Here is a 27,994-nt window from a genome sequence, read left to right on the forward strand (position 1 = left end):
TTCCCTTTCTCCATTCCACAAAGACAACATCTTCCAAAAATGGAGAATCCTTTCCTTCCCTGATAGAGGCCCCCTTTCCTATTGATTCATTGGGCAGAATCACTTCTCCCCAGCATGCATGCAGAGCCAGAAAACACTTCTGCTTTCACTCTTAAAGAGGGTCCCCCAACACAGATGCACCTCTTCCTTTCCTGCATTAAGCAAATGATGCTCCGATGCTTCTAGGTCTCTCCACCACTGCAAAATGCTCAGAGAAGTGGAGGGAGTGAAAAGGAAGTTGCCTACTACTCTTAAGGATACTGGAAAGTCGCCTTCAAATCTAAAGTGAAGACTTGGGGGCGGGGGATGCCCCCTTCCTGAAGAGGGAATGAGGGTCCCTCCCCTAAAAACGAGCCTCTGTTCGGGTGAAGGCGATCCCCACCCTGAAAGAGAGGCGTGTATGTGGAAAGGTGGTGGAACGTTGTACCCTGAAGAGGAGCCTGGATTTGAAGAAGTGTCCCAACTCTGAAGGGGGGTAAGTGGAGGGAGCCGTGAGTGTACGGGGAGGGGTGTGCCAGCTATTGGGGGGCCTGAGAGGGAAGGGGTTCCCACTTTGGGGGAACGAGGGCCCCGCACTGAAAGGGGCTCCGGGAGGAAAGGAGGGTCTGGCACAGAGGAGAGTTGGACATGGGGGAGGGGCCCTCAGTCCACCGGAGTCCGCGGAGGGGCGGCAGCCTCGAAGGGAACATGTGCAGTGGAGCCGCTGCCACCCCGAGGGGCAGGCGGGAGGGCAGGGCCTGGGCTGTGTGCGGAAGGAAAAAAGTTCCTACCCTTCGCAGAAGAGGCAGGACTCCCCAGCCGTACTCACCGAGACTGCCGGCGAAACCGTCCATCTTGCGGGGAAAGCGCCGGGCTCCGGGCTCAGAGGGGCGGGCACTTCATTCAGCGGACCGACAGAGTGGCCGACGCTGAGCCTGACCCGCTCGCTCTCTAGGTCGCCCGGCTCGGCTACCGGCTCCCGCCTCCGTCGTCCGTCCGTTCGCCCTGGGGTAGTAAGCCGCGGCCGCCCGAACCACTTCCCCGTCAGGTTGAGAGCCGCGCCGCTCAGCCGCCTGCCCGGCCTCCCTCCCAGGCAGCAGCCGCGAGCGCCGCGCCGCGCCGCGCCCCGCCCCCGCGCCCGCGCGCAGCAGTAGCCCCGCCCCGCGCACGTCGTCACACTTCCGACTCCGCCTCCCACGTGACGCCACGGAGGCGGGGTCTTGCCAGCCCCGCCCTCTCACCTTGCCTCGGCCTCGGCGTTTGTCCGCCTCGCGCCAGGCTGGTGGTTGCGCCTGCGCGGTAGGCCTGCTGAAGGCTGGGGACCACGGTTTGGAAGCTGGTTCCAAACAGGTGGGGATAAGGCATAGACTCTGGCCTGCGATACTCTGATGCATGAAGGATCCTCTCCCTATGTGGCCCCTGGGAAGCCTGCAGAGCCAAGTCTGGACACCCCTGACGGGAGATGACCACCACGTGGGTCCTACAAGGACACTAAAGAAGCAACCAAGAGGGAGAGGTTCTCCCTCTCCCCCAGTAGGGTGGGGGACAAATAGGGGCGAAGCTTCTTGACTAGCTCGATACCACCACTGCCACAGCCGCAGGGCCCGGGACAGATCAGAAGCAAGGAATTTTAGTGCTGGACATGACCCAAAAGTTGATCTTGTCTAACCCTTCTTATGAAGAAAAACACAGAGCCTTAGAGAGGACAACCTGCCCAAGGTCATCCAACCTAGTAGAAGCAAATACTCAGCCTTCCTTACTCTCCCTAGCGTTCTGTCGTCTAGGGGTGCAAAACGACCATATATGGCAGGCTATAGGATGGCCTGCTAGGGAACCATAATAAGGGTTGTTTCAAATGAAGTACCACTGAGTTCTAGGCCCAACTCCGTATGACTCAAGAGTTTCAAATCACCTAATTTATTTAGGCCTCACTTTATTCATTTGCAAATTGGTTGTCTGGACATGTAACCAAAACATGTAAATATACATAGCGTTCATATTCTTCCTCCCTTCCCCAACACGATTTCCCATACTTCTGAAGACTTTCTCATGGTTTGTCAAGTCCCTCCTGGGGCTCAGTTGTGCAGATTAGAGTAAGAGAGAGAAGAGCTGTAAGGTACTGAAGAACTGAATTGATCTATACATAATAAATTGATAAATATATAATAAAAAGCTGAGTTAGGGGAAAACAGAGTCCTACGACACAGAGTTGCAGGAGAGAGGGACAAACAAGAAGGGAGACAAGAAATATGTAATGATGAGAGAGACTTAGAGGAATTAAATGATTGAAAGGATTGTTAAACCTTCTTGGGGTATACGTCTCCCTTTGTTGCCTCTTTAAAAATCTTCCCTAAAAATGTAAATTACTTTGCATTTCTTATTTGGATATAAGACCTGTATTTCTTCTGAATACCATACTATATGGAGACTGGCCATAACGCAGCCAAGATAAATTCAGGTTACAGACTAAACGGTGTCTAAAATTTCCTTCTCTTCAAACTTAAATGATTTACCCAATGTTCCTTCTGCTATGGGCATTTTCATATGTGTAAGTTTCTATTAAGCCTAAGTAAATGTTTGAGAAGTTCTCAATTCTGACAGCTGTTCCTTTGTGTCTTCAGGCCACACTCTCTGCCTTAGGTCGATTAAAAGAATAAGAACTTGGCATATTGGTATACATATGTTTTATGGTCCAGACCTGGAAGTGTGTACCTCCCTTTTGTCCACATTCCACTGGCCAGAACTTGGTCACATGACTGCAAGGGAGGCTAGGAATGTAGTCTGTGTATCCAGAAGGAAAAGAGACATATTTTGGTAACAGCTCCCTGGTTTCTGCCACACTCCCCTTCGTGGCATTCATCAGAGTTAAAATTTTTCATTTGCTTGAATGATTTATTCAATAAGCATCTCATTCATTATACTGTATACTACAAGGAAAGCTGTTAAAATATAGGAGAGTTAGTATATCCCAGCAGTTAAGAGTACAGACTCTGGAATCATGCTGCCCAGATTCACATCCCAACTCATCATGTACTAGCTATGAAACACTGGACAAATTACCTAACCTCTCTGGGCCTCCATTTTATTGACTGCAAAATGGAGATGATAACACTTCTACTTCTTAGAGTTTTTGAGAGGATGCTATGAGGTAATATATGTAAAGCACTTAAAACAGGGCACAATATGTTATAAGTGCTCAGTAGGTATTAGCAGCTCTTATTTTGTACCTGTTTTTGCTCTCTATTATATACTTAGTGCATATTACAGAACAGCTTTTTGATAAATATTTATTGAATAATGAACAAACATAGAAGAATTCTGAAAATTAGTCAATCTGAATACATTGTTTCAACAACCAGTGCCTGACAGTTTTAAAGCAGCCAGAATTTTTGTTTTATATTTATCAAAGTAGATCTTGCAATCTAAGCCTCTAATACTACTATGATAAAATAAAATTTAACATACATCTTTCAAAAGTGAAACCATAGCTGAACATTATCATCAAACACACACACAAATACAAAGGTTCTAAACAGTTACGAATTACTGGAGGGTTATTTTGGTTATTCACCTTAACAAAGGATTTATCTTTAGATTATTTTCAATGTGGAGTTCCATTGCCTCTTTGAGCTCCTTAAGTATAACTTAATTCAGGCAAATGCAAAATATGTGCCGTTTTTCAGGATCCCAGTTATTGGAAAAGGCTAAATATAGCTATATCAAATAATAAAAACTTAGAACATTCCCTTTATGGTTTTGGTTTTTGAAACAGGGTCTCACTCTGTTGCCCAGGCTGGAGTGCAGTGGCACGATCTCAGCTCACGGCAACCTCCGCTTCCCGGGTTCAAGCAATTAGCATGCCTCAGCCTCCCAAGTAGCTGGGATTACAGTTGTGCACCACCACGCCCAGCTAATTTTTGTATTTTTAGTAGAGACAGGGTTTGGCCATGTTGCCCAGGCTGGTCTCGAACTCCTCACCTCAAGTGATTCGCCTAGCCTTGGCCTCCTAAAGTGCTGGGATTACAGGCTTCAGCCACCATGCCTGGCCAGAACATTCTCTTTATACATCGAATCTTGACTCTGCATACTTACCTTCCCCTCTATGTCAAGATAAGTATGTTGTGGGAGGAGTTTCAGAATACTTGTGAAGATACATTGTCAAAGTCTTGACCTAATGTTTGAAGAAAAATAAGATTCCTATTCAATCTCTTTGTTTTACTCTCACTAGCTAGATGATCTTGAAAAGTAACTATAAACTGTTTTTGTCTGCTTGCTTTTCTCTCCCGCAGACATTTTAAAATAAATGTCAAGGAAAATTAAGGGGTTTTTTTACGTATGCTGGGTCTTCAGTTCCTTTTATTTCATTATTTGAATGTTATTTAAAAAATGAAACCCTATAGTCATGGAACTATATAGATTGTATAAACCTGTAGTCCATGTAAGCATAAATATGATAGAAAAAAATCAGAGTTAATACCTGAGTGGGGGAAAAAAGTGATTCTTCATTTTTATAATATGTTTAATGTAAGCAATGTGTAAAAGAATTCCAAAATCTATAAGAAGCTAAATGGCAATGTTGTTCTAGCTTCTAACCATAAAGAATGCCTAGGGAGAACTTCAAAATTATTGCAAGAGAAATAAAAGGAGTTTGAGAGGAGATACCCCAAAGTGTCAAAAGTAGCTGCCTCTGAGAAATGAAATTAAGTAGAAGAAGGAAAGGGTAGAGGAGAGATATGGGGGATTTCACTCTTATTTTATTTTAATCATATAAGTGTTCATTTTTTGAAAACATTAAAATGCAAAAACAAAAAATATATTACACTGCATATTCAGACACTCATAAACTGTGTCTGTAGAGACTGGTTTAAAATAGCATACTTATTAAATAACTGTTTTACCAATCTTGGCATGATAGTTATCTCTCTCGTAAGACTTTCCAGACTTGCTGACTTCAGAAAAGAATCAAGCAATTAGTAGTGCTGTAAATTCTTGGTGAGAACTTATGAGACTGAAATCTATCCTGTGGGGATCACAAGCCATACCTCAGTTGGAGGACCTGCTGCATAGATGCATGAGTGAGTGAACGAATGCCTGTTGAGGTTAATTTTGGCAGTTCTCATGGTGCCATCCATGACTAGCAGAAAGAAGACAACTAGCCTTGCCTGCAGAGCTAAGTTTTCCCAATGCTAATTCAGAATTTATGCCATGAAATGAGATTTGAACTTGTTGAGATTGTGGAACCAACTTTAAAGTTTCTTTTTATGTGTTATAGCTTTACTACATTTACTGGATGTTGGGCAAGCCTTAGAGATAATAGCTAATAATTTTCATGTGTCCATCATAAATGTAAAATTTTTCTCCGTGAAGAGTTCATAGCAACCCCTTACAAAATTGATATTCTGCGGGGAAATACTTTTAAATAGAAATATTAGAGTGGAAAGCAGCCAATCAAGGAAATTCAATTCTCAAAATTAATAACACAGGAAGTTCTCTACTTGCAAATAAAATATTTCCGAAAGGTCATTTGTAAGTCAGCAGTTTGAAATTAGGAACAATGCCATAATTGGTGGTTAGATTGCCACTTAGCCCCAAAAACATGTAGCATGCTGATCCTAACCTGCCTGTGTTAAACCACACTGATGACAGCCTTACTTAAGGTTTTGAACCAGACAGGTCTGAAATTGAATATTGCCTATTATAAGCATCTGTGGGTTGATGTTGCAACCTAAATACAACATATAATACCATTTCAACTTTCAAAGTTCTGACTTATGAATGTCCTTAAGTGGTAGGTTTCATTATCCCCATTTTTCAGACAGGGAAAATGAGCCTCAAGAGTATAAAACTATAAAATGGGAAAATCAAGTTTTGAACCCATATCCATCTACATCTGAAAATCAAACTCTTCGCTGCACCAGTTTGCCTTTTGGTCTCAATGGGATTCTGTTGTGGAGATCCTTGAACACCAAACTGAGACGCCTACCAACAATGCAGTTTTAGCAGCAAAGTGATATGATCAAAGCATTGCTTTAGGAAGATTAAACCAGGTGGACACATTGGAAGAGGCACTGGAAGTGGGGAATCCAATTAGGAGACTTGCAGTGAAGCAGTAGCTGCAGAAAGCACCAAGAAAAAAAAAATCGTGTGAAGGAAAACAAATGAATTAACAACAAACAAAACCCTCGCAGGGCTGGGTGGACTGATTGCCTCAGAAGCTAAGGAAGAGGAGGGAGTAAAACAGGTTATCCAGGTTCAGCTCCCAGTGATGGAGAGAATAATGGCAGCATTATATTAAAATGGGAACTTAAAGAAATGATGTGACTGGAGAAAAGAAAATACAGTGATGAATTAACCTTTGTGGGAAGCTGAAGGGAATCAGAGGTCATCTTTGACAGCTGGGGCCCAGGCACATGACCTAGGCCAAGTGAATGCCTCAACCCAGGTCTTTTAATGGCAGGGATGAGTTGGAGGGCAGTGATACAAAAACTAGCAGTCAGAGACCATGCTTGAAGATGGTTGAGAAATTGAAGAGCAACAGTGATGGTGTGCAGAGGTAGGAAGTAGGGCAGCCCACTCCAGGGCAACGTCCTCACTAGACTCCTAAAGAGTAAACTTGCCCATGCTCTCTGTGCCCTACACTGCCTGGGTTTCTGCCCATTTTCTGTGCCTGGCCCTCTGATCTTCCCATCAACTGAAGGAGCTACCTGATAGCCTCCCAGTGAATTTGTTTTCTGCTTGAGTCAGCCAGAGTGGGTTTCTGTTGTTTGCAATAGAGAACTCTGAGTGGTACAAGTGCTGCGTTCAGTTTTAAACAGATTGTGCTTGGCGTCATAACCAGATGTCCAGATGGAAGCCTCCAGCACACAGTTTGAAATGTGGACTGTGGTTTAGGAGAGGGTTGGGTCTGGGAATATACACGCAGGAGACTTCTCAATAGAGCCGATGGTTTAAGCTATGAGAAATCTTAGAGGAAAAAGATTTAAGGGAAAAAATGGAAATGAGCAGAATGTAGAACTTGAGGGACCTCCAATATTTAGGAGGCAAGAGAAGGTGTCAGAGAAGAAACAATAACAGCAATAGAAGGCAAATCCTGCTAGTGCCCTATCACAGAACCAAAAGGAGCCAAAAGGTTGTTTTTTTTGTTGTTGTTGTTTTTTTTAATGATGGAAGTTGGAAGCTGTTAAATGCTACAGAGTCCAAGGAAGATGAGAAGTGAGAAACGGATACTAGATTTAGTGATTACAAGATCACTGGTCTTTAGAGAGTTGTTTATCTTGATGGTGGAGGAAAAAATCAAGTTGCAGGGGATTAAAGACTGAAAGGGGGGTCTGAAAGTGGAAAGAAAAAAATGCAGGCTACAGTTTAAAGGAATTTGGCAGGATTTTGTCTGTTTTGTTCACTGCTGAATTCCCAGCTCCTAGAAGAGCACCTGGCACATGGTAGGTGTTCAATAAATATTTGTTAAATGAATGAATAAAGAAGATCAGAAACAGAAAATTGAGCTGAAGTGTGATGAAGAGGAATATTTTATTTTATTTTATTTTATTTTATTTTATTTTATTTTATTTGAGACAGGGTCTCACTCTGTCACCCAGAATGGAGTACAGCATTATGATCTTGGCTCACTGCAGCCTCAACCTCCTGGGCTGAAGCGATCCTCATGCCTCAGCTTTCTGAGTTGCTGGGACTACAGGTGCACACCACCACACACGGCTAATTTTTTTTGTGTGTGTGTGTGGTTTTGTTTTGTTTTGTTTTTGGTAGAGATGGGGTTTTGCCATGTTGCCCTGGCTGGTCTTGAACTCCTGGGCTCAAGCAATCCTCCTGCCTCAGCCTTCCAAAGGGATTGGATTACAGGCATGAGCCACTGTGCCCAGCCTAAAGAGGCAAATTTTTAGAATTGAGATTACCTCAGTATGCTTGCAAACAAGGGTTACCAAGTTCTCTCTCCCATCTCCATAGGCCAAAGAACCTGATTTCCTAGGCTTTTCTTGAGTTATCTACTGGATGCTCTTTCCTCACCCATATACTATCCTCATTACTCCATTATTCAGTTTGTCTGTATTGTAGGCTAATATAGTACCAATTTCCTGGATAACAGTTTCTTATTCATCATGTCTTATTCTTCTTTGAAAAGTCTATTTTTTATGCTACTTCACGTTCCACACAAAAATAAGTCAAATATTCCTCATCTATGTATATTTTATCCCAAACCACAGTTGAACCTCAGTAAGCTTTTAAGGATTTGATAAAACATTCTGATTAACCAGAAACAGGTGTATCATTAGATGACATCTCAATTGCACATTTTTAAAAAATCATTAGTTTGCGGTCCTTTAAAACACAAACTTTATATCCAATAACCAAACGATCAAATGCAGTATCAAAACATTGTAAAGAAGCTATATAAAGACAAAAAGTTAAAATTGCCTCTGACTTAAGTAATAATAACAATAAAACCTAAGATTTATTTTGTTTTACTTTAAACCCTTCTGTTTCCAAGTCTATGGACTTTTACTTAGAAGTCTATGAGTAAAAAAACAAAAACAAAAACAAAAACCATGCATTTAAAAAATAAATTTTAACTAGAAATGTAAGAAGTCATAAGTGGTTTTCAAGTGCAATGAAATACTTGGACTACAACAATTAAGATTAAAGACATGGAAGTTTCCCACCCTGAGTTTATGGTCTTTGGTGGATGTAATTAAAGCACACAGAGCCTTTACAATGGGTGTAAGAAATTGTTTCTTTATTTTGCTTGCAGACTTTAGTAAGCAATCTTCTAGTGCCTGTCATAGGTTCATCAGAGCAATCAGCTGTGACTTTAGGGTTCTTTTGGTGTTACTGTATTAATTTGCATCTAGGCAGTCTGCAATTTTGGGGAGAAAAGAAATAGGAAAAAAATAAAAAATGCATAATTGCTTTTGTGCATATTATTCCCTTTAGTTTCTTTTAGAATAATTATATGTGCCTATACGTGCAAACAGAAGGCACATGTGTGCACATACATGAGTGTGTCTCCAGATACATGGTCAAAAAGCTTTTTGTATCATTCCTCACTCTCTTCTTAGGCTAAAACTTTGCTTGGCCCAAACTGAGTGTTTGATCAAGATGTGAATGGTCTGTAATAACAGAGCATGTCTAGTTGCATAAAGCCAATGATGCTCATCATCAAAGTCTTCCCAGTCAGAATAGGGACTTTTCCTTCTTGAGTACCTGGGAGACTTGCACTTAGCTGAATGACATTTTCAGATAAGGCTTCCCTTCCATTTAAACTGTGATGATTGAAGTTTCTAGAGGATCTGTTATAAAACTAAAATGAGTACAAGGTTACCTCAGAACTGAAACCTGAATTCAATTCCAAAATGTGACTTTGGTGGTGTTGTAGAGATGGGGTCTCGATATGTTGCCAGGGCTGGTCTCAAACCCTGGCCTCAAGCAATCTTTCCACCTCAGCATCCCAGAGTTCTGGTATTACCGGTGTGAGCCACCATGCCCAGCCATGGTGGCATTTTTGCATCAGCCCATGAGGTGAGCCATGACCCAGGTCCAGAGAGTCCTTCATGTGAAATGGGCTGTCCTTACCCAAAAGTGAGAAAACATTCCCGTGGAAGAGCCCACGTTCCTCCCAGGGCCAAAATTGTGGGGGAAGCATCTTCCTGTTATTGCCAGCAGTTGCTGGTCTCAGTTATCCAGTATCCTGCATGCAACCAGGCTTATCAAGTTGGCCAGACCACAGGTCAATAAATGTAGGCAAGGCCGGGCACAGTGGCTCACGCCTGTAATCCCAGCACTTTGGGAGGCCAAGGTGGGTGGAACACCCGAGGTCAGGAGTTCGAGACCATCTTGGCTAACACAGTGAAACCCCGTCTCTACTAAAAATACAAAAAATTAGCCAGATGTGGTGGCACGCGCCTGTAGTCCCAGCTACTCGGGAGGCTGAGGCAGGAGAATGGCTTGAACTGGGGAGGTGGAGCTTGCAGTGAGCTGAGATCGTGCCACTGCACTCCAGCCTAGGTGACAGAGCGAGACTCCATCTCAAAAACAAAAAAAAAGAAAAAAAATGTAGGCTTGAAAAAGGATGTGAGCAGACATTTCATAAAAGAAGAAATACAAATCACTAATAAGTGTATATAAGAACATTTAAAAATCAGTACATCCACACAAAAATCTCTACATATTTATACCAGCTTTGTTCATAATTGATAAAACTTGGAAGCAACCGAGATGTCCTTCAGTAGGTAAATGAGTAAATAAGCTGTGGTGTATCCAAACAGTGAAATATGCAGTGCTAAAAAGAAATGTGCTATCAAGCCATGAAGAGAGTCAGAGGAAACTTAAATGCATATTACTAAGGCTACATATTGTATAATTCCACTATGTGACACTCTGGAAAAGGCAAAGCTAAGAAGACAGTAAAAATGTCAGTGGTTGCCAGAGGTAAGTGGGGAGGGAGGAATGAATAGGCACAGAGGCTTTTTAGGTCAGTGAAAATACTCTTTATGATGATATAATGGTGGATACATGTCATTACATATTTATCCAAACCCATAGAATGCACAACACTAAGAGTGAACCCTTATGTAAACTATGGACTTTGGGTGATAATGATGTGTCAGCGTAGGTTCATTGATTGTAACAAATGTACCCCTCTGTTGCAGGATGTTGATAATGGGAGTCTATGGATGTGTAGGGCAGAGGGCATATGAGATATCTCTGTACTTTCCTGTCAATATTGCTGTGAACCTAAAACTGCTCTAAAAAAGTCTAAATTTGGCCGGGCACTGTGGCTCATGCCTGTAATCCCAGCACTTTGGGAGGCTGAGGCCAGTGGATCACCCGAGATCACAAGTTCAAGACCATCCTGGACAACATGGTGAAACCCGTCTCTACTAAAAATACAAATATTATGGCCAGGCGTGTTGGCTTACGCCTGTAATCCCAGCACTTTGGGAGGCTGAGGTGGGCGGATCACGTGAGGTCAGGAGTTTGAGACCAGCCTGGCCAAAACACCCTGTCTCTACTAAAAATACAAAAATTAGCCAGGCATCACTGTGGGTGCCTATAGTCCCAGCTACTCAGGAGGCTTGAGGCAGGAGTATCGAACTTGGGAGGTGGAGGTTGCAGTGAGCCAAGATCGTGCCACTGCACTCCAGCCTGGGTGACAGAGCGAGACTCCATCTCAAAAAAACAAAGTCTAAATTAGCCAGGCATGGTGGCGCATGCCTGTAGTCCCTGTTACTCAGGTGATGAGGTGCTGAGGTGGGAGGATCACTTGAGCCTGGGAGGTTGAGGCTTCAGTGAGCCCTGATTGTGCCACTGAACTCCAGCCTGGGCAACAGAGTGAGACCCTGTCTCTAAATGTATAAAGTCCCAAAAAGAAAGAAAGCAGTAAAAACTAAAATGAGGAGATAACATCTGATGGAAATCAAATTTGAAAAGTTGGGCTTTTTCTAACTTATAATTTTAATTTTTGTGGCTACATAGTAGGTGTATATATTTACGGGGTACATGAGATCTTTGATACAGGCATGCAATGCACAATAATCACATCATGTAAAATGGGGTATCCATCCTTAGTGTGTTATCCATCCTTAGTGTTACAAACAATCCAATTATTATCCTTTTTTTTTTTTTTGAGACCTCGCTCTGTCACCCAGGCTGGAGGGCAGTGGCACGATCTTGGCTCACTGCGAGCTCCACCTCCTGGGTTCACACCATTCTCCTGCCTCAGCCTCCCAAGTAGCTGGGATTATAGGCGCCCGCCACCACGCCCGGCTAATTTTTTGTGTTTTTAGTAGAGACGGGGTTTCACCGTGTTTGCCAGGATGGTCTCAATCTCCTGACCTCGTGATCTGCCTGCCTCGGCCTCCCAAAGTGCTGGGATTACAGGCATGAATCTTTTAGTTATATAAAAATGTACAATTAAGTTATTAGTCACTATAATCACCTTGTGGTATAACATACTAGGTCTTATTCATTCTGGTTTTTTTTCTTGTACTCATTAACCATCCCCACCTCACCCTTACCTCTCCCACTACCCTTCCCAATCTCTGGTAACCATCCTTCTACTCTCTATCTCCATGAGTTCAATTGTTTTTATTTTTAGATTCCACAAATAAGTGAGAACATGCAGTTTGTCTTTTTGTGCCTGGTAAAAGGTGTTTTTTTAAAAAATTCTTGGCCAGGCACGGTGGCTCACTCCTATAATCCTAGCGCTTTGGGAGGCCGAGGCGGGCAGATCACGAGGTCAGGAGATTGAGACCATCCTGGGTAACACGGTGAAACCCCGTCTGTACTAAAAATACCAATAATAATAATAATAATAATAATAATAATTAGCTGAGCGTGGTGACATGTTCCTGTAGTCCCAGCTACTCAGGAGGCTGAGGCAGCTGAATCGCTTGAACCCAGGAGGCGGAGGTTGTAGTGAACCGAGATCGTGCCACTGCGCTCCAGCCTCGGCGACAGAGCGAGACTTTGTCTCGAAACAAACAAACAAAGAAAAAATTCTTTAGCATAGATGAGAAGACAGTTAAACAGGTACTCTCATATACAGGTGTGTGAAATATTCAACATTTCTGGAGAGCAAGTTAGTACTGTTTATCGAAAGCTCCAAAATGTGACTACCTTTAACTAAGCAATTTCACACTAAGGAATTAGCCCAAGGGAAATAATCAGAGCCATATTCAAAGATTTGTCTAACAGTAAGTCTTCTCACAATATTATTTTTAATGGTGCAATAACATAAACAACTTACAGGTACACTCAGATGGTCATGATTAAATAATTAATGCTACATCCATAGGTTAGTATACTGTGCAGCTGTAAAAATCATAGTGTAGGCCGGGCGTGGTGGCTCATGCCTGTAATCCCAGCTACTTAGGAGGCTGAGGCAGAAGAATCACTTAAACCTGGCAGGTGGAGGTTGCAGTGAGTCGAGATTGCACCACTGCACTCCAGCCTGGGTGACAGAGAGATACTCCGTCTCAAAACAAAACAAAACAAAACAAAAAAAACCACATATTGTAAAACTGGTTAATGATGTGGGAAAATGTTGACATTTTGTTAAATGAAAAGAGGAGATTACAAAATAGTACTACTGTATGATCTCAGAATTACAAAAGAGATGACCATGTGTCTATAGATCTATGGATAAATGAATAAAAACATTTACTAAAATGTTAATGGTGGTTATCTCTGGGTTCTGGGATTGTGGATGACTTTTATTCCTTTTTCTATTTCTACACTGTACTGCATTACTTTGGTAGTCAGCAACAGTGTTGTTTATAACAAGTAAAAGAGCTCTAATGTACTTCTAGAGAATTACTTCCCATGAATTAATGAAGTCAGAGAAAAACTGCTACGCCTAAAACATGCTCATTGAACAGCTTGCATAGATGCTTTCCCTGACCCATACTTTCCCCATGTGGGAATAGGGTCAGGAACAGGGTAGAGGTTTCAAAGTGGCCCGTGCCCTACACATTCCTGCCCACCTGGGGTGCTGAGGGCTCTGAGCTGCTCATGGTTATCCCTGAACTGAGATATGCACTTAAGGGAGAGCCAGGACAGCTGGTGTGAGTATGAACATATCACTTGCAACATTCATCTCATGGCTGTGACATCCACTCGGCCTTGAAACCCTTCATGTTCTAGTGGACATCATTCCATGTCAGCCCAGTCCTATAAATGGTCTCCCTGCCCCCATCACATTTCCCCTTTGATATTTCCATGATGACATTTACTCTATATAAGGTGGAAACTATTAGTGAGAACACTAGTTCTGGGTTTCAATTCCATTGCATTTAACATAAGGTCATGGTCACTATAATATGTTATGTAAGCCTAGTAGGCATTTAGCTTGAGCCAGGATACCTACTTGTAGGGGTAAATTTGAGAGTTGGAGAGAAGGTTTTCCCTCAATCATGACACCAAAGAATGGATTATCTCACCTCGCCTCCAAAGTAGAAAAGGTAGAATTAAGAATTAGCTCCCTGTGAGGAAAGCTAGAGAGCTCTCTTTATAAGAAATACTGATGGCCTGGCGTGGTGGTTCAAGCCTGTAATCCCAGCACTTTGGGAGGCCGAGGCGGGTGGATCACGAGGTCAGGAGATCGAGACCATCCTGGCTAACATGGTGAAACCCAGTCTCTACTAAAAGTACAAAAAAATTAGCCGGGCGTGGTGGCAGGCGCCTGTAGTCCTAGCTACTTGGGAGGCTGAGGCAGGAGAATGGCGTGAACCCGGGAAGCGGAGCTGGCAGTGAGCCGAGATCGCGCCACTGCACTCCAGCCTGGGTGACAGAGCGAGACGCCGTTTCAAAAAAAAAAAAAAAAAGAGATACTGATGTTTCTCTGCTGCCAAAACTGCTAAAGAGAGACTATTGTGCAAGTAAATAAAAGCGGTTCTTCTGACATGAAAACTGAGGTATATTTTGTTAGTGAAACCTCTTGGTAACTAAGCAAATGCCTTCCTGTGTCCATCATATTCAGCCTCTCTCTCTCTCTCCCTCTCTCTTTGGATACAAGGTCTCTCCCGTGTCACCGAGGCTCGAGTGCAGTGGTGTGATCATGGCTCACTGCAGCCTCAAATTCCTGGGCTCAAGCGATCCTCCCACCTCAGCCTCTTGAGTAGCTGGAACTGCAGACAGGCACCAGCATGCCAGACTATGTTCATTTTCTTTAAATGAGCACACCTCATCCCCTAAAATCTGCAAGTAACCCCATGATATGATGAAATGTATGCCTATATAATTTCAGGGTGGGAGGCTGGGGGTGCTTATGGAGTCCTTCAAGGGTATGATCTTTCTTTCTTTCTTTTTTTTTATATGGGGTCTCACTCTGTCATCCAGGTTGGAGTGCAGTGGCACAATCTCGGCTTACTGCAACCTCTGCCTCCCAGGCTCAAGCGATCCTCCCACCTCAACCTCCAGAGCAGCAAGGACCACAGGTGCACACCACCACTCCTGGCTATTTTTTTTTTTTTTTTGGTAGAGACGGGGTTTCACCATGTTGTTGCCCAGGCTGCTCTTGAACTCCTGAGCTTAGGTGATCCCCTGGCCTCAGCCTCCCAAAGTGCTGGAATTACAGGCGTGCACCTGGCCCTAGGTATGATCTTTCTAGCCAGCAATTTGTTAATCTACCAAAAGCCTTAAAATTGTTCATACCATTTGCCATAGAATATACACTTCTGAGAACTCAAAAAATGAGTTATTTAATATGCAAAGAATAGGTAAGAATATTCACTGCAAGTATTATTTATAAAAGTGAAAAACTGCAAAAAATCTAAATGTCCCATAATTGACCTCAGCTAAATAAATTATAGCATAATCATACAATAGGTTATTGAGGCCATTATTCATTATATACTTGAACAATATTAAAGAATATTAAGAGCCGGGCATGGTGGCTCATGCCTGTAATCCCAGCACTTTGGGAAGCCGTGGTAGGCGGATCACAAGGTCAAGAGATCGAGACCATCCTGGCCAACATGGTGAAACCCCGTCTCTACTAAAAATACAAAAATTAGCTGGGCATGGTGGTGCGTGCCTATAGTCCCAGCTACTCGGGAGGCTGAGGCAGGAGAATGGCGTGAACCTGGGAGGCGGAGGTTGCAGTGAGCTGAGATCGCGCCACTGCCCTCCAGCCTGGGCGACAGAGCCAGACTCTGTCTCAAAAAAAAAAAAAAAAAAAAAAAAATTAAGAAAGGCTCATGATATAAAGTTAAGTGAAAAACAAGGTGAAAAACTATCTACATATCCTATAAACCCAATGTCGATATATATTCTACACATATACACAAACACACGATTCATGTATGGAGAGAGAGAGAGAGAGAGAGATCCTCCAGTTTTCCCAGCCTCACTGGATTTATGTACTTTCATATGCCGTAACTCTTCTCCTCATTCTCTACGGTCACAGCAGTCCAGTCCCCTCTCTGGGTATTTCTGAGACCCTCCAACACATGTCTGCATATTCCCCAACTCATCCTGTTACCTGATCCCCATGCACTCCACAGCATTGCCCCAGCCTCCTTCCCCAATCACTTCTCACATGTCTCAAAATGGCTTTTCCAGCTGACTGTCATTCTCTATCATCTGGCTACAATTTTAACAAACCTTACAAAGTCTCAAGGATTACATGGAGAATTACAGTGCAGAAAAAAACTTTAACACTGAACATTAGATATCATTTGCTCCTAAAGTTCCCTGTAAGCCTCTTTCCAGGGACTCTCCACCACAGGCCCACTCCTTTGTTTTCAGCCTGCCACAGTTGTGCAAAGGTTTGCCTCACCCTCCCAGAGGGCATCTCCTCCTATTGACTCAATAGGAGTTCTTGTTTCTGACCATCAGCAGAGGAAACTCGATAGTCTGGACAGCTATACCTGCTCCCAATAAAAATGGCTTTTTGCATTGTTAAACGGAAACCTCAGTGTCTTCATCTAAAACATTTGCGTTTGGATTACTCCACTGGTTCAGGGACTTCCAAGCACAGTTGTTTGTTATTTCCTTTGGGTCCTCAAGAATTTAAAAAGAGTTGCCCCTGGCCTGGAGCAATGGCTTACGGCTGTAATCCCGGCACTTTGGGAGGCCGAGGATGGTGGATCATTTGAGGACAAGAGTTCAAGACCAACTTGGCCAACATGGTGAAACCCTGTCCCTACTAAAAATATAAAAATTAGCCGGGCATGGTGACACATGCCTATAGTCTCAGCTACTAGGAAGGCTGAGACAGGAGAATTACTTAAGCCCAGGAGGCGGAGGTTGCAGTGAGCCAAGATTGTACCACTGCACTCCAGCCTGGGTGACAGAGTAAGACTCTCTCTCAAAAATAAATAAATAATAGAATAGAATAGAATAGGCCGGGCACGGTGGCTCACACCTGTAATCCCAGCACTTTGGGAGGCTGAGGTGGGCAGATCATGAGGTCAGGAGTTCGAGACCATCCTGACCAGCATGGTGAAACCCTGTCTCTACCAAAAATACAAAAATTAGCTGGGTGTGGTGGCACCTGCCTGTAATCCCAGCTACTCAGGAGGCTGAGGCAGGAGAATAGCTTGAACCCGGGAGGCAGAGGTTGCAGTGAGCCGAGATGGCACTACTGCACTCCAGCCTGGGCGCAAGAGCGAGACACTGTCTAAAAAAAAATAAATTAATAAAATAAAAAGAGTTTCCCCTAAAGACAAAGTAATCTTCCATCCTTAGAATATTCAAGAAAGGATGCAGAAACACTGGAATGCAGTTTCAGATACATAATAACAGCTAATAGTGAGTAAGTACTTACTATGAACCAGGCACTATACTAAGCACTGGACATGTATTAACTCACTTAATCTTCATGAGAACCCTCTGGTAAGTGCTATCATTAACCATATGGATGAAAAAATTAAGACAGAGAGCAATTCAGTACTTTTCCCCAAAGCCACAGATCCAGAAAAATGGTAAAGGTAGGCTATATCCAGGTAATGTGGTTTGGCAGTGTCCGCACCCAAATCTCTTCTTGAAATGTAATTCCCATAATCCACATGTGTCAAGGGAGGGGCCCACTGGAAGGTGATTGGATCATGAGGGCAGTTTCCACATGCTGTTCTCACGATAGTGAGTGAGTTCTCATGAGATCTGATGGTTTTATAAGGGGTTCTTCCCCCTTCACTCCTCACACTTCTCTCTCCTGCCTCCAAGTGAAGAAGGTCCTTGCTTCCCCTTCTGCTTTCACCATGATTGTAAGTTTTCTGAGGCCTCCCCAGCCATGTGGAACTATATGTTAATTAAACCTCTTTCCTTTATAATTTACCCAGTCTTGGGTATTTATTTATAGCAGTGTGGAAACAAACATACACCAGGTCATGTCATTCTAGGGATTTAGCCTCTCTTATCTACTACACTTTATTGCCTCGAAAGATGGGAGGAAGGAAAAAAATGGGAATTAAGGAGGAAAGGAAGTGCTAAAAAATGGTGACAATTTTTTTTGTATTTTTCAAATTGCCTACAAGGAACTTTAGAATTAGGAAATAGAGCATGTGTGTGTGTGTGTGTGTGTGTGTGTGTGCGTGTGCGCACTAGGCATTGTACCTTCATCTCTCTAATTCATAATGACCCCTAATATTTAATCACTATAGTAGACATCTTTCCTCTCAGAAATGCTGTTGACTTACATGGATAGGCCCCTAGGAGACTGTATCTATGCCCTGTAACCTCATTCCTTGATGTCAGTTGACTGAACTAGGAAACCATCTGACACCGTTTGAGATAATATGATTTTCTCACTTGAGGATTTCAAATTAGAATTGAGATTAACCCAGTCAATCTGAGTTAGTCTCCTATACAGAGGATACATATGTATTGGTCAGAGAAGGTTAACTGCTATAACAAACAATCTCCAAATCTCAACGGCTTCAGTTTATTTCTCAACCATATCATGCTTTAATGTAGGCCAATGGAGGATGGAGATGAGGGAAATGCTATGCTCCATAAATTTTACTAAGTGCCCAGGTTCCTTCCATCTAGTGGCTTCACTATTTTCTAAGACCTTAGTCAAGGGAAGAGGGAGAGGCTGAAGAGGTGCACAGGAGATTTTTTAAATGGGTTAGACCTGAAATAGTATGCACCATGCCCCCTTTCTACTGGCCACAGTTCATCACATGGCCCTACCTGACAGGAAGGGATGCTGGGAAACACAGTCCAGTTGTATGCCCAGAAAGAAGAGAAAATGGGTAGGTGACCATCTAGTCAGTCTCTATCACAACATGTAAATTTTGAATGGTGGGGTAGCCATCATCTGTCTACCATGTGCATGTAAAAGCTAAGATTTGTAGAGTGACAAGAATGAAACAGGTGTCCACAGGGACACAGAGAGGAGAGAGAGTGTGAGAAAGTCTTGTGTGGTTTCTTCCTGGCTTTCCACTTTGTGACATTCGTTTTTTGTTTGTTTTGTTATATATGTATATATAATTATAAAAATTATATATTTAAAAATTTTTATAATAACAGCTTTATTGAAATATAATTCACATGACATAAAATTCAACTTTTCAAAGTGTACAGTTCCGTGGGTTTTAGTATAGAGTTATGCATCACCATGATCCAATTCTAGAACATTTTCATCCCTCCACAAGAAACTCTGAGCTCACTAGCAGTCACTGCCCACCATTCCCCATTCTACCCAGCCCCTGGCAATCATTAATCTACTTTCTGTCTATATAGATTTGTTTATTCTGGACATTTCATATAAATGGAATCAATCATACAATATGTGGCCCTCTGTGTCTGGGTTCTTTCACTTAGCATTACGTTTTTCAAGGTTAACCCATTTTGTAGTATGTATCAGAACTTCATTTCTTTTTATAACCGAATAATATTCCATCATATGGACATACCACATTTTGTTTATCTGGTTATCACTTTGTGGGAATTTCAGTTGTTTCTACCTTTTGCCTATCATGAGTAATGCTGCCATGAACATTGGTGTACATTTTGTGTGCACATATGTTTTCATAGGAGTGGAATTGCTGGGTCATATGGTAATAACTTTATGATTAACAGTTTGAGGAACTGTCTGGAACTAATGTTTAAGAGTCCTGGCTGTCCTTGAGCTACTTCAGTATCCTCCACATGAATATATGAATTCCTTTTTTTCCTTCTTCTTTCATTGACTTGAATTGATTTCAGTAACATTATTTGCAACCTCATGAGCCTTAACAAAGTCACCCACTTGTATTACTTCTGGTTTAGACTTTCCCGATTACTCAGTCTCCTTTATTTTGGCTCCATTTTTGCTTGCCTATTTGATAATGCTTTAGTTTGGCTTTATTTTGGCTGCAAGTATCAGATACTCATTCCAGTTAGCTCAAGTATAAGAACATTCAGAAAAATACATGATAAGATAATGGAAGCTTTTGGAAACCCAAGAACAAAAACCATAAAGGGCTAGCTTCAGAGAAACTAGTGCTAAAAGCTAGTTCTCAATTTGAGGTGGCTATACACTTTACCAATTACAAATTTGTAAGTCTTCACTGTATTTCATCAGTATAGCTATAGTTCAGCCATACTCATTTCTGTCCTGCTATGAACTGGTAATTTCTCTGCTTTCATGCCATTCTTCTGAGAGAGAAGCTCTGATGGGTCCAATGTATCTTTTCATATCTGATTACAGGTCATGGGAATCTAGCCAATCTATGGTTTGGTTGCTCTTATATCAGGTGCCCACCCCGATCCAATCATTCATGAGTCCAGAGAGCTAGATCTCATGGTACAAAACATGGCTGCTGAGTCTACTTCTTTAACAGGGGCCAGGAGGGCATGGTGATTGATTTTTTTTGTGTGTGATTGATTGATATTTTCTTTTGTTTTGTATTTTTGAGAGACGGAATTTCACTCTGTCACCCAGGCTAGAGTAGAGTGGAGTGATCTCAGCTTACTGCAACCTCTGCCTCCCGGGTTCAAGCGATTCTCCTGCCTCAGTGTCCCAAATAGCTGGGACTACAGGTATGTGCCACCACACCCAGGTAATTTTTGTATTTTTTAGTAGAGATGGAGTTTCACTATATGTTGTTTCAGGCCGGTCTCAAACTCCTGACCTCAGGTGATCCACCTGCCTCGGCCTCCCAAAGTGCTGGGATTACAGGCGTGAGCCATCATGCTTGGCCGATTGATTGGTATTTTAATTAAAAAAAATGGATCAACTCTTTTGCAATCAACCTCTGTCTTTGGTCTTTGGTTTTTTTTTGTGGGGGGGAGGGTGTGGGGGACAGTCTTACTCTGTTGCCGAGGTTGTGGTGCTATCTTGGCTCTCTGCAACCTCTGCCTCCCAGGTTCAAGTGATTCTCCTGCCTTAGCCTCCCGAGTAGCTGGGACTACAGGCAAGTGCCACTGCGTCTGGCTAATTTTTGTATTTTTTGTAGAGACGGTTTCACCATGTTGTCCAGGCTGGTCTTGAACTCCTGACCTCAGGTGATTCGCCTGCCCCTGCCTCCCAAAGTGCTGGGATTACAGGTGTGAGCCACCGTGCCTGGCCTGTCTTTGGTCTTAATAATCTGCTGCGACATCGTTTCCTGTATTCGATATCCAGCTTTATGTGCTGTGATCAAGGGTAAGACTAGCCTATTGTTCCATCCCAAACCAGTCTACACCTTGCTCAACTATCTCTCTGTGAGAGGAGTTGGATTAAACATATGTTGTAAAGGCAGTTTGTCCCTTTGGATGATGTGAACAGTAAAAGTAGAAAGGAGTCCCTGAACAGGACCCATTCCCTGTTCCTATCAGAGCCTCTCCCCATGATTCCCTCTTGATACAGTTTTGGATATTTGTCCCCACCCAAATCTTATATTAAATTGTAATCCCCAATGCTGGAGGTAGTACCTGGTGGGAGGTGTTTGGATCATGAGGGTGGATCCCTCATAGCCTGATGCTGTCTTCCTGATAGTGAGTTCTTGTGAGATCTGGTTATGTAAAAGTGTGTGGCACCACCCTCCCACTCTCTCTCTTTCTCTCTTCCTCCTGCTTTTGCCATGTGAAGTGCCTGCTCTCGCTTTGTCTTCTGCCATGATTGAAAGCTCCCAGAGACTTTACCAGAAGCCCAGCAGATGCCAGCATGATGTTTCCTTTAAAGCCTGCAGAACCATGAGCTAATTAAACCTGTTTTCTTTATAAGTTACCCAGTCTCAGGTATTTCTTTATAGCAATGCAAGAATGGCCTGATACAACTCCCTGTCTCCTACCTTATTTCCTAAAATGCAAAGGAGTAGAACCACAGCAAAGATTCATAGAGTATAGCAAATTGTCCACAATTTCCAGGTCTACTTTCAACATGTCACAGCTGGAACAGGATAGGAAGCTCCTTGAGCCAAAAGTTAAGCTTTGGGATGAGTGAAAGACTGGCTTTTGGTACTTCTTTTCATAAGGACACAACCCAGAGATAGAAGTATATTTATAAAAGGAAAAATGCAGGTTTTAATATGTTAGAATGAGCAATAATATTTGAAATTAAAATGTAAACTCTTATCATTAATGTCAGAACTTTCCAGAATATTAAATTACATGTGTCTGTGAATGTATATTTTTCCATTAACAAAGCAAAAGAAAAAAAAATTAAACCCACTGAGTTTCATGAAGTTTTCCACTTGGAAAGATATTCTGATTTGTAAGAAGGGTAGGCCCATAGTCTGCCCTAATTTTATTTGTTGCTCCGATTTTTTTTTTAAATGTGCTTCCCTGTGGCTAATGCCAAGTGTGCATTTGCCAGATTGTCTGGACATACTCCAAAAGAAATAGCTCACCCATATCTTTAAAGAAAAAAGCATTTCATGCATGTTTGAAAGCTAAAGTAGCTTGAGGGTAGGGGTGGGGGATAGAGGACAGAGAAGACAGAGTTTCATATTTTACTAGCAAATTTTGACCAGACTTTCTGAACCTTAGCATTTTAGGAATTTGAGTTGGCCAAGTCAGTTGTGAAAGACTCCCACATAGCAGGAATTGAAAAAAAAGGACAGATTATTTACATGAGTTTTCTACTACCTAATTGGATAGATACTGTTCCCTAACCAGGCACAACAAAAAGATGTTTGTTTATTTTAAGGCTGTCTGCTGCCCTGCATTGTGAGTTTGCTCAGTGGGCCAGCGTGGCACAGAAGCACAGTTGAGAGACCAGACCCGGGGCCTCTGGAGGAACGTACTGGTATCATCACTGAAGAGCTTTCTCAGTGCTGGCTGGCTGTTGTCAGGAGCAGTCCTTAGACAGGCTCGCTTCTGGTAGTTCAAAGAATCGGGTTGGTTTAGCAATCATGTTATCCCTTACATTAGTTGTATATTCCTAAGTGTATTCCAAAGACGGTGAATTCCCATCCACAGTATAGGTGCAAACTGTGATGAGATGAGGCTCGGGGTTCTAATGAAGTGCAGGCCACAGATTTTAGAACACAGAAGAGAGGTTCTGAGTGTGGTGGTGAAGAGCATGGACTCAGGAGCCAGACTGCCTGGGTTGGAATCCTAGTCCCCAGCTTCCTGGCCATGCTATCCTGGGCAGGTTACTTAACTACCCAGTGCCTCAATTTCCCCATCTGTTATATAGGGATTAAATAGCCCCTACTTTAATAGAGTTAATATAAGTATTAAATGAGTAAGATGATTAGGAAATTGACATGTAGTAAGTGACATATATGTTTGTTAAATGAAGTGGAATATACTGATGACTGGTGTTCACTCTAGAATTCTACATTCTCACATGAGAAAGAATACAAATGCTAGAAACAACCCAAATTGGGGCAAATCTAAATAAACTACAATATGGTTGTACTATGAAACACTATGTAGCCACTTTTTTTTTTTTTTAAATCTTGAGACAGGGTCTTACTGGGTCACTCAGGCTGGAGTGCGTGGCACCATCTTGGCTCACTGCAACCTCCACCTCCCGGGTTTAAGTGATTCTCCAGCCTCAGCCTCCCAAGTAGCTGGGATTACAGTGTGTGCCACCATGCCTGGCTAATTTTTTTGTTTGTTTGTTTATTTATTTATTTTTTTTAAGAGACAAGGTTTCACCATGTTGCCTAGGCTGGCTGGTCTTGAACTCCTGAGCTCAAAGCAGTCCACCCACCTCAGCCTCCCAAAGTTCTGGGATTACAGGCATGAGCCACCCTGCCTGTCCTATAGCCGCTTTTAAATGAGGCATTTTTATATATGCTGTTGTGGGATAACCTGTAAGATATATTGTTAAAAAGACAGAGCAAGTCCCAGTACAGCACATGTAGGAGTAATTATAAGAACTAACATTTACTGAATATTTTTTGTCTCGGGCACTGTTTTAAGAGCTCTACATATATTAACTCATTTAATCTCCATAATAAGTCAGGTACTTGTCATGTTTCATTGTGGAAATTAATGAGAAAACTGAGTCTCAGAGGTTAGGGTACTTGTCTAAGGTCACACAGTGGGTAGATAGATGAGCTGGGACTTGAATTCAGACAAAGTTGCGCCAGTGTCCATTTATTAATCACTATGCTAAGCTACTCTCCCAGTAGAATAATCTCAGTTGTGTACAAATAAAACTACATACGTATAAAGAAAAATGCATGTTAAAAACAACAAGGTCTGAAGGCATAGACACTAACCATTAATCTATAAAGGGAAGAATGGGAATCAGTGGCGTCAGGTGGTGGCAGAAGCTTAAGGTGAGGGGGACTTTCATTTATTATTATATATATCTGAATATTGTTTGGATTATTGAGTATTATACAAATATGAATTTGTATATTGCTTTTAGAATTACAAATAATTGTAAAATAAATGAATAACAAACACTTATGAAAAATTTACTTGATGTCAGGCGGTGTTCCTTAGTGTTTTACAAATATTAAATAACCTAATCTTCTTAAAAGTCTCCATTTTGCAGATGACGAAACTAAGGTAGTCATTCCACAGTTGGTAAGAGACAAAGGTGGGATTTGAACCCATATAGTCTGACTGCAGGTTCTGTGTTCTTAATCATGATTACACACACACAGACACACACACACACACAGACACACACACGCATGTGGGAGCTGAGATCTGAGCCAATGGTCTTCACACATTTTCAAATTCTAGACCAGACTACTAACCACCCTGTGCCATGGGGAACACCCTTTAGTCTGGTGCTTAGAGGTATAAATTCTCAAATTACACAAACAGGGACTTGAATTCCATCTCTGCTAGTTACTAGCTGTGTGATCTTGGGCTAGTTATTTGACAGTTTTGATCTCTGTATCCTCAACTATAAAAAACTGAGATAATAGGCCAGGCGCAGTGGCTCATGCCTGTAATCCCAGCACTTTGGGAGGCTGAGGCGAGTGGATCACCAGGTCAGGGGATAGAGACCATCCTGGCTAACACGGTGAAACCCCGTCTCTACTAAAAATACAAAAAATTAGCTGGGCGTGGTGGCGGGCGCCTGTAGTCCCAGCTACTCGGGAGGCTGAGGCAGGAGAATGGCATGAACCCAGGAGGTGGAGCTTGCAGTGAGCCGAGATTGCACCACTGCACTCTAGCCTGGGGGCCAGAGCGAGATTCCGTCTCAAAAAGAAAAAAAAAAAGAAAAAAAAAACACCTGAGATAATAATAGTCACTCTCATAATGCTGTTACGAGGATTTAAAAATATTAGTATACATAAAGTGCTTAGCACAGAACCTGGCATACAGTAAGAAATAAATCAATGTTAATTATTGCCATTATAATTATTAGTATATTATCTAGGCACCCCCTTTTCAACTTTTATTAAGGTTGAGGGTAATCTTTTTCTCCCATCTTTATTTGGGACACTAAGACACATCTTTGGTCTAGCAATATCTGTAAGGAATCTACTTTTTATTTTTTATTTATTTATTTATTTTTAGTAGAGACAGGGTTTCACCATTTAGGCCAGGCTGGTCTTGAACTCCTGACCTTGTGATCTACCAGCCTCAGCCTCCCAAAGTGCTGGGATTACAGGCGTAAGCCACTGTGCCCGGTCAGGAATCTACTTTTTGATGTGATTGCAAAAAGTTTACCAAGATATACGTTTAAAGATATTCACTGAGGTGTTATTTGTTCTAGCAATGAACTGGAAACCACCTAAACATCCATCATTAGGAAACTGATTGGTTGGGTGTAGTGGCTCACTCCTGTAGTCTCAGCACTTTGGGAGGATGAGACAGGCAGATCGCTTGAGCCCAGGAGTTCAAGACCAGCCTGGGCAAAAAAAATTAGCCGAGTAGGGTGACATGTGCCTGTAGTCCCAGCTACTTGGGAGGCTGAGGTGGGAGGATCATTTGAGCCTGGGAAGTCGAGGCTGCAGTGAGCCAAGACTGTGCCACTGCACTCCAGCCTGGGCGACAAAGCAAGACCTTGTCTCGAAAAAAAAAAAAAAAAGGAAACTGATTAAATACATTTTGATACATACAAATAAGGAATAACATGTGAGGACTCTGAAAAGGCCCAATACATAGCAGCCTTCTTCCCTGTTCAGAATCTGAACAAACTGAGAAAACGGCAGATGAAGGCAGAAATCTCTCTGATGAAGGCTAATTTGCATGCTGCACCATGTGTTATCTCATACTGAGAGACAAATAGGCTTCCTACTATGGAAACCCCGAATTGGATAGACATTCTCCAGTTCTGCCCACTTCTGGGGGAGTGGTAGGCAACTCCATCCTAAGAAGAAAAGGGCAGAATTGAACCTGAAAGGTTCAATTTATATAATCAGATAAATCACTCTGCACTCAAGGGGTGGTGGAAGTAAAGGGACAGAAAGGGGCCAGGAATGACGTTAGCTGAGTGCCTTTCACTTGGAAGGCACATTCTCTCCTAACAAAGATTGTGCAGACATTAAAAGTAGAGAGTATGGCTGGGCACTGTGGCTCACACCTATAATCCCAGCACTTTGGGAAGCTGAGGTGGGTGGATCACGAGGTCAGGAGTTCAAGACCAGCCTGGCCAAGATGGTGAAACCCCGTCTCTACTAAAAATACAAAAATTAGCTGGGCGTGGTGACAGGCACCTGTAATCCCAGCTACTCAGGAGGCTGAGGCAGAGAACTGCTTGAACCCGAGAGATAGAGGTCGCAGAGCCAAGATCGCGCCACTGCTCTCTAGCCTGGGCGACAGAGACTGCCTCAAAAAAAAAAAAAAAAAAAAAAAAAGAGAAAGAGTATATCTGCAGCTCGTGTCTGAAAGATCTCCGAGATGGCGTTTAAGGTGAAAATAATGAGATGCAGAATGATTAATACAGTAAGATCTCCCTCATGGAAAATTTTGTTAGAGGACATACATAAATATGTCATAATAAGGATGCACACACAAAAAATAGTAACACTGGTTATATTTTAGGGGAAAAAGTCAGGGCAGAAGAGGTATTTTTCCTTTTATACCTTTTTTTACTGTTTTAATTTTCTTCCCCTGTGTATGTATTACTTTTATTTTTAAAAATACTGTTAGGGGTTATCTGGACTGTGGGATTAATGACCATTATTACTTTCTTTTTCATAGTGCTCTGCAAAAGTAAGTTATAATAAATGTTATCTTAAAAAATAAAAACAAGGCAACTGTTTTTTTTTAAGTGCCCTCTCTAGCCTTGGGAGTCCTAATGAGCTATAATCACAGAGACGCCAGACTAGTCAAAATTGGAAGAAAGAGCTATAATCACAGGAAAAGAACTCTCTCCGCAATTTGAAGTATCCCAGAAAAAGCAGCAGCAATGAGGACAGACTTCAAGACAAGCAGAGAGGAGCAGCCATGGCGGGGCCTGCAGTGGCTACAGGGGGCCTCTATAGCGTGAAATGACATCAGAAAAGGACCTGAGTAGCCCAAGAAAGGGAGGACGGAAAGTCAAGGAGGAAAGTAAGCAGGAGTTGAATTTAGGAGTAAATGCTACGGTGATTATGACTCACAGCCTCATGGTCCTCAAGGCTGGAGTGGCCTTGGAGAAACCAGGTCATAGTTGTATAACCAAGGTACTCTGCAGGATGGACCATGGAGCCGCCTCCTGCAGCCACAGGTGATCAAAATGAGGTCTGTGTGACGGAGCCTGCAGCGAGGCAAGACAGCTGCCTCAAACAAGTCCATATTTCATCTCTCCTCCTAACCTCCTGCCTGCCAAAGCTCTGGCAGGGAAGTCGTTACAACAAAGCATGCATGCACCCTAATTACCTGTCATACTTCTCTGTTGCTGGACCAGACCCTATAAGAGAATTCCAAAGAATTTATTTTTATGGGAACAAAATGCAGTAATTGATGTTGCAATCCTGCCCAAATCACTGAACAGATCCTTTAACATCCAAATTCCCTAAAACAGCTTTGACTTTACTACACACTTCACATGCCAGCTAGTGTTTGAAGTGCGTGTAGCCGCCCCCATGAAGCCCTTTCTTACTGTAAGTGCTCAAGAACAAAGATATTTCTTAAACTTCCTTTGATTCTCATAAAATAAAAATAGCCATTACATAATAAAGCACAAAGCTCCATGGGTTAAGAAGTC

General features: G+C 42.5%; 1 protein-coding gene and 1 long non-coding RNA gene across 13 annotated transcripts in view; one reads left to right on the top strand and one right to left on the bottom strand.

The window, feature by feature from the left end:
* The window catches only part of EML4 (EMAP like 4), a 162,993-nt gene extending 161,823 nt beyond the window's left edge, over positions 1–1,170 (bottom strand). For 7 of the 12 annotated variants that reach the window (XR_010149563.1, XR_010149562.1, XR_001715736.4 and 4 more), the window contains exon 1: positions 848–1,152. Coding sequence is in view for 3 of the 12 variants with exons in the window: in XM_016948427.4 (XP_016803916.3) it covers positions 848–872 (25 nt within the window). In the remaining 9 variants the exon portion in view is untranslated. Of the gene's footprint in view, positions 1–847 lie in introns of all 12 variants that reach the window. The other 5 variants (XR_010149565.1, XM_063789926.1, XM_016948426.4 and 2 more) reach the window with 4 other exon arrangements.
* LOC134807927 (uncharacterized) lies at positions 181–27,994 on the top strand. The gene is made up of 3 exons (XR_010149569.1): positions 181–514; positions 20,376–20,499; positions 27,078–27,994. It is a non-coding gene; the product is annotated as an uncharacterized LOC134807927 (long non-coding RNA).

This window comes from Pan troglodytes, chromosome 12, assembly GCF_028858775.2.
Source record: "Pan troglodytes isolate AG18354 chromosome 12, NHGRI_mPanTro3-v2.0_pri, whole genome shotgun sequence".
Classification (NCBI taxonomy): domain Eukaryota; kingdom Metazoa; phylum Chordata; class Mammalia; order Primates; family Hominidae; genus Pan; species Pan troglodytes.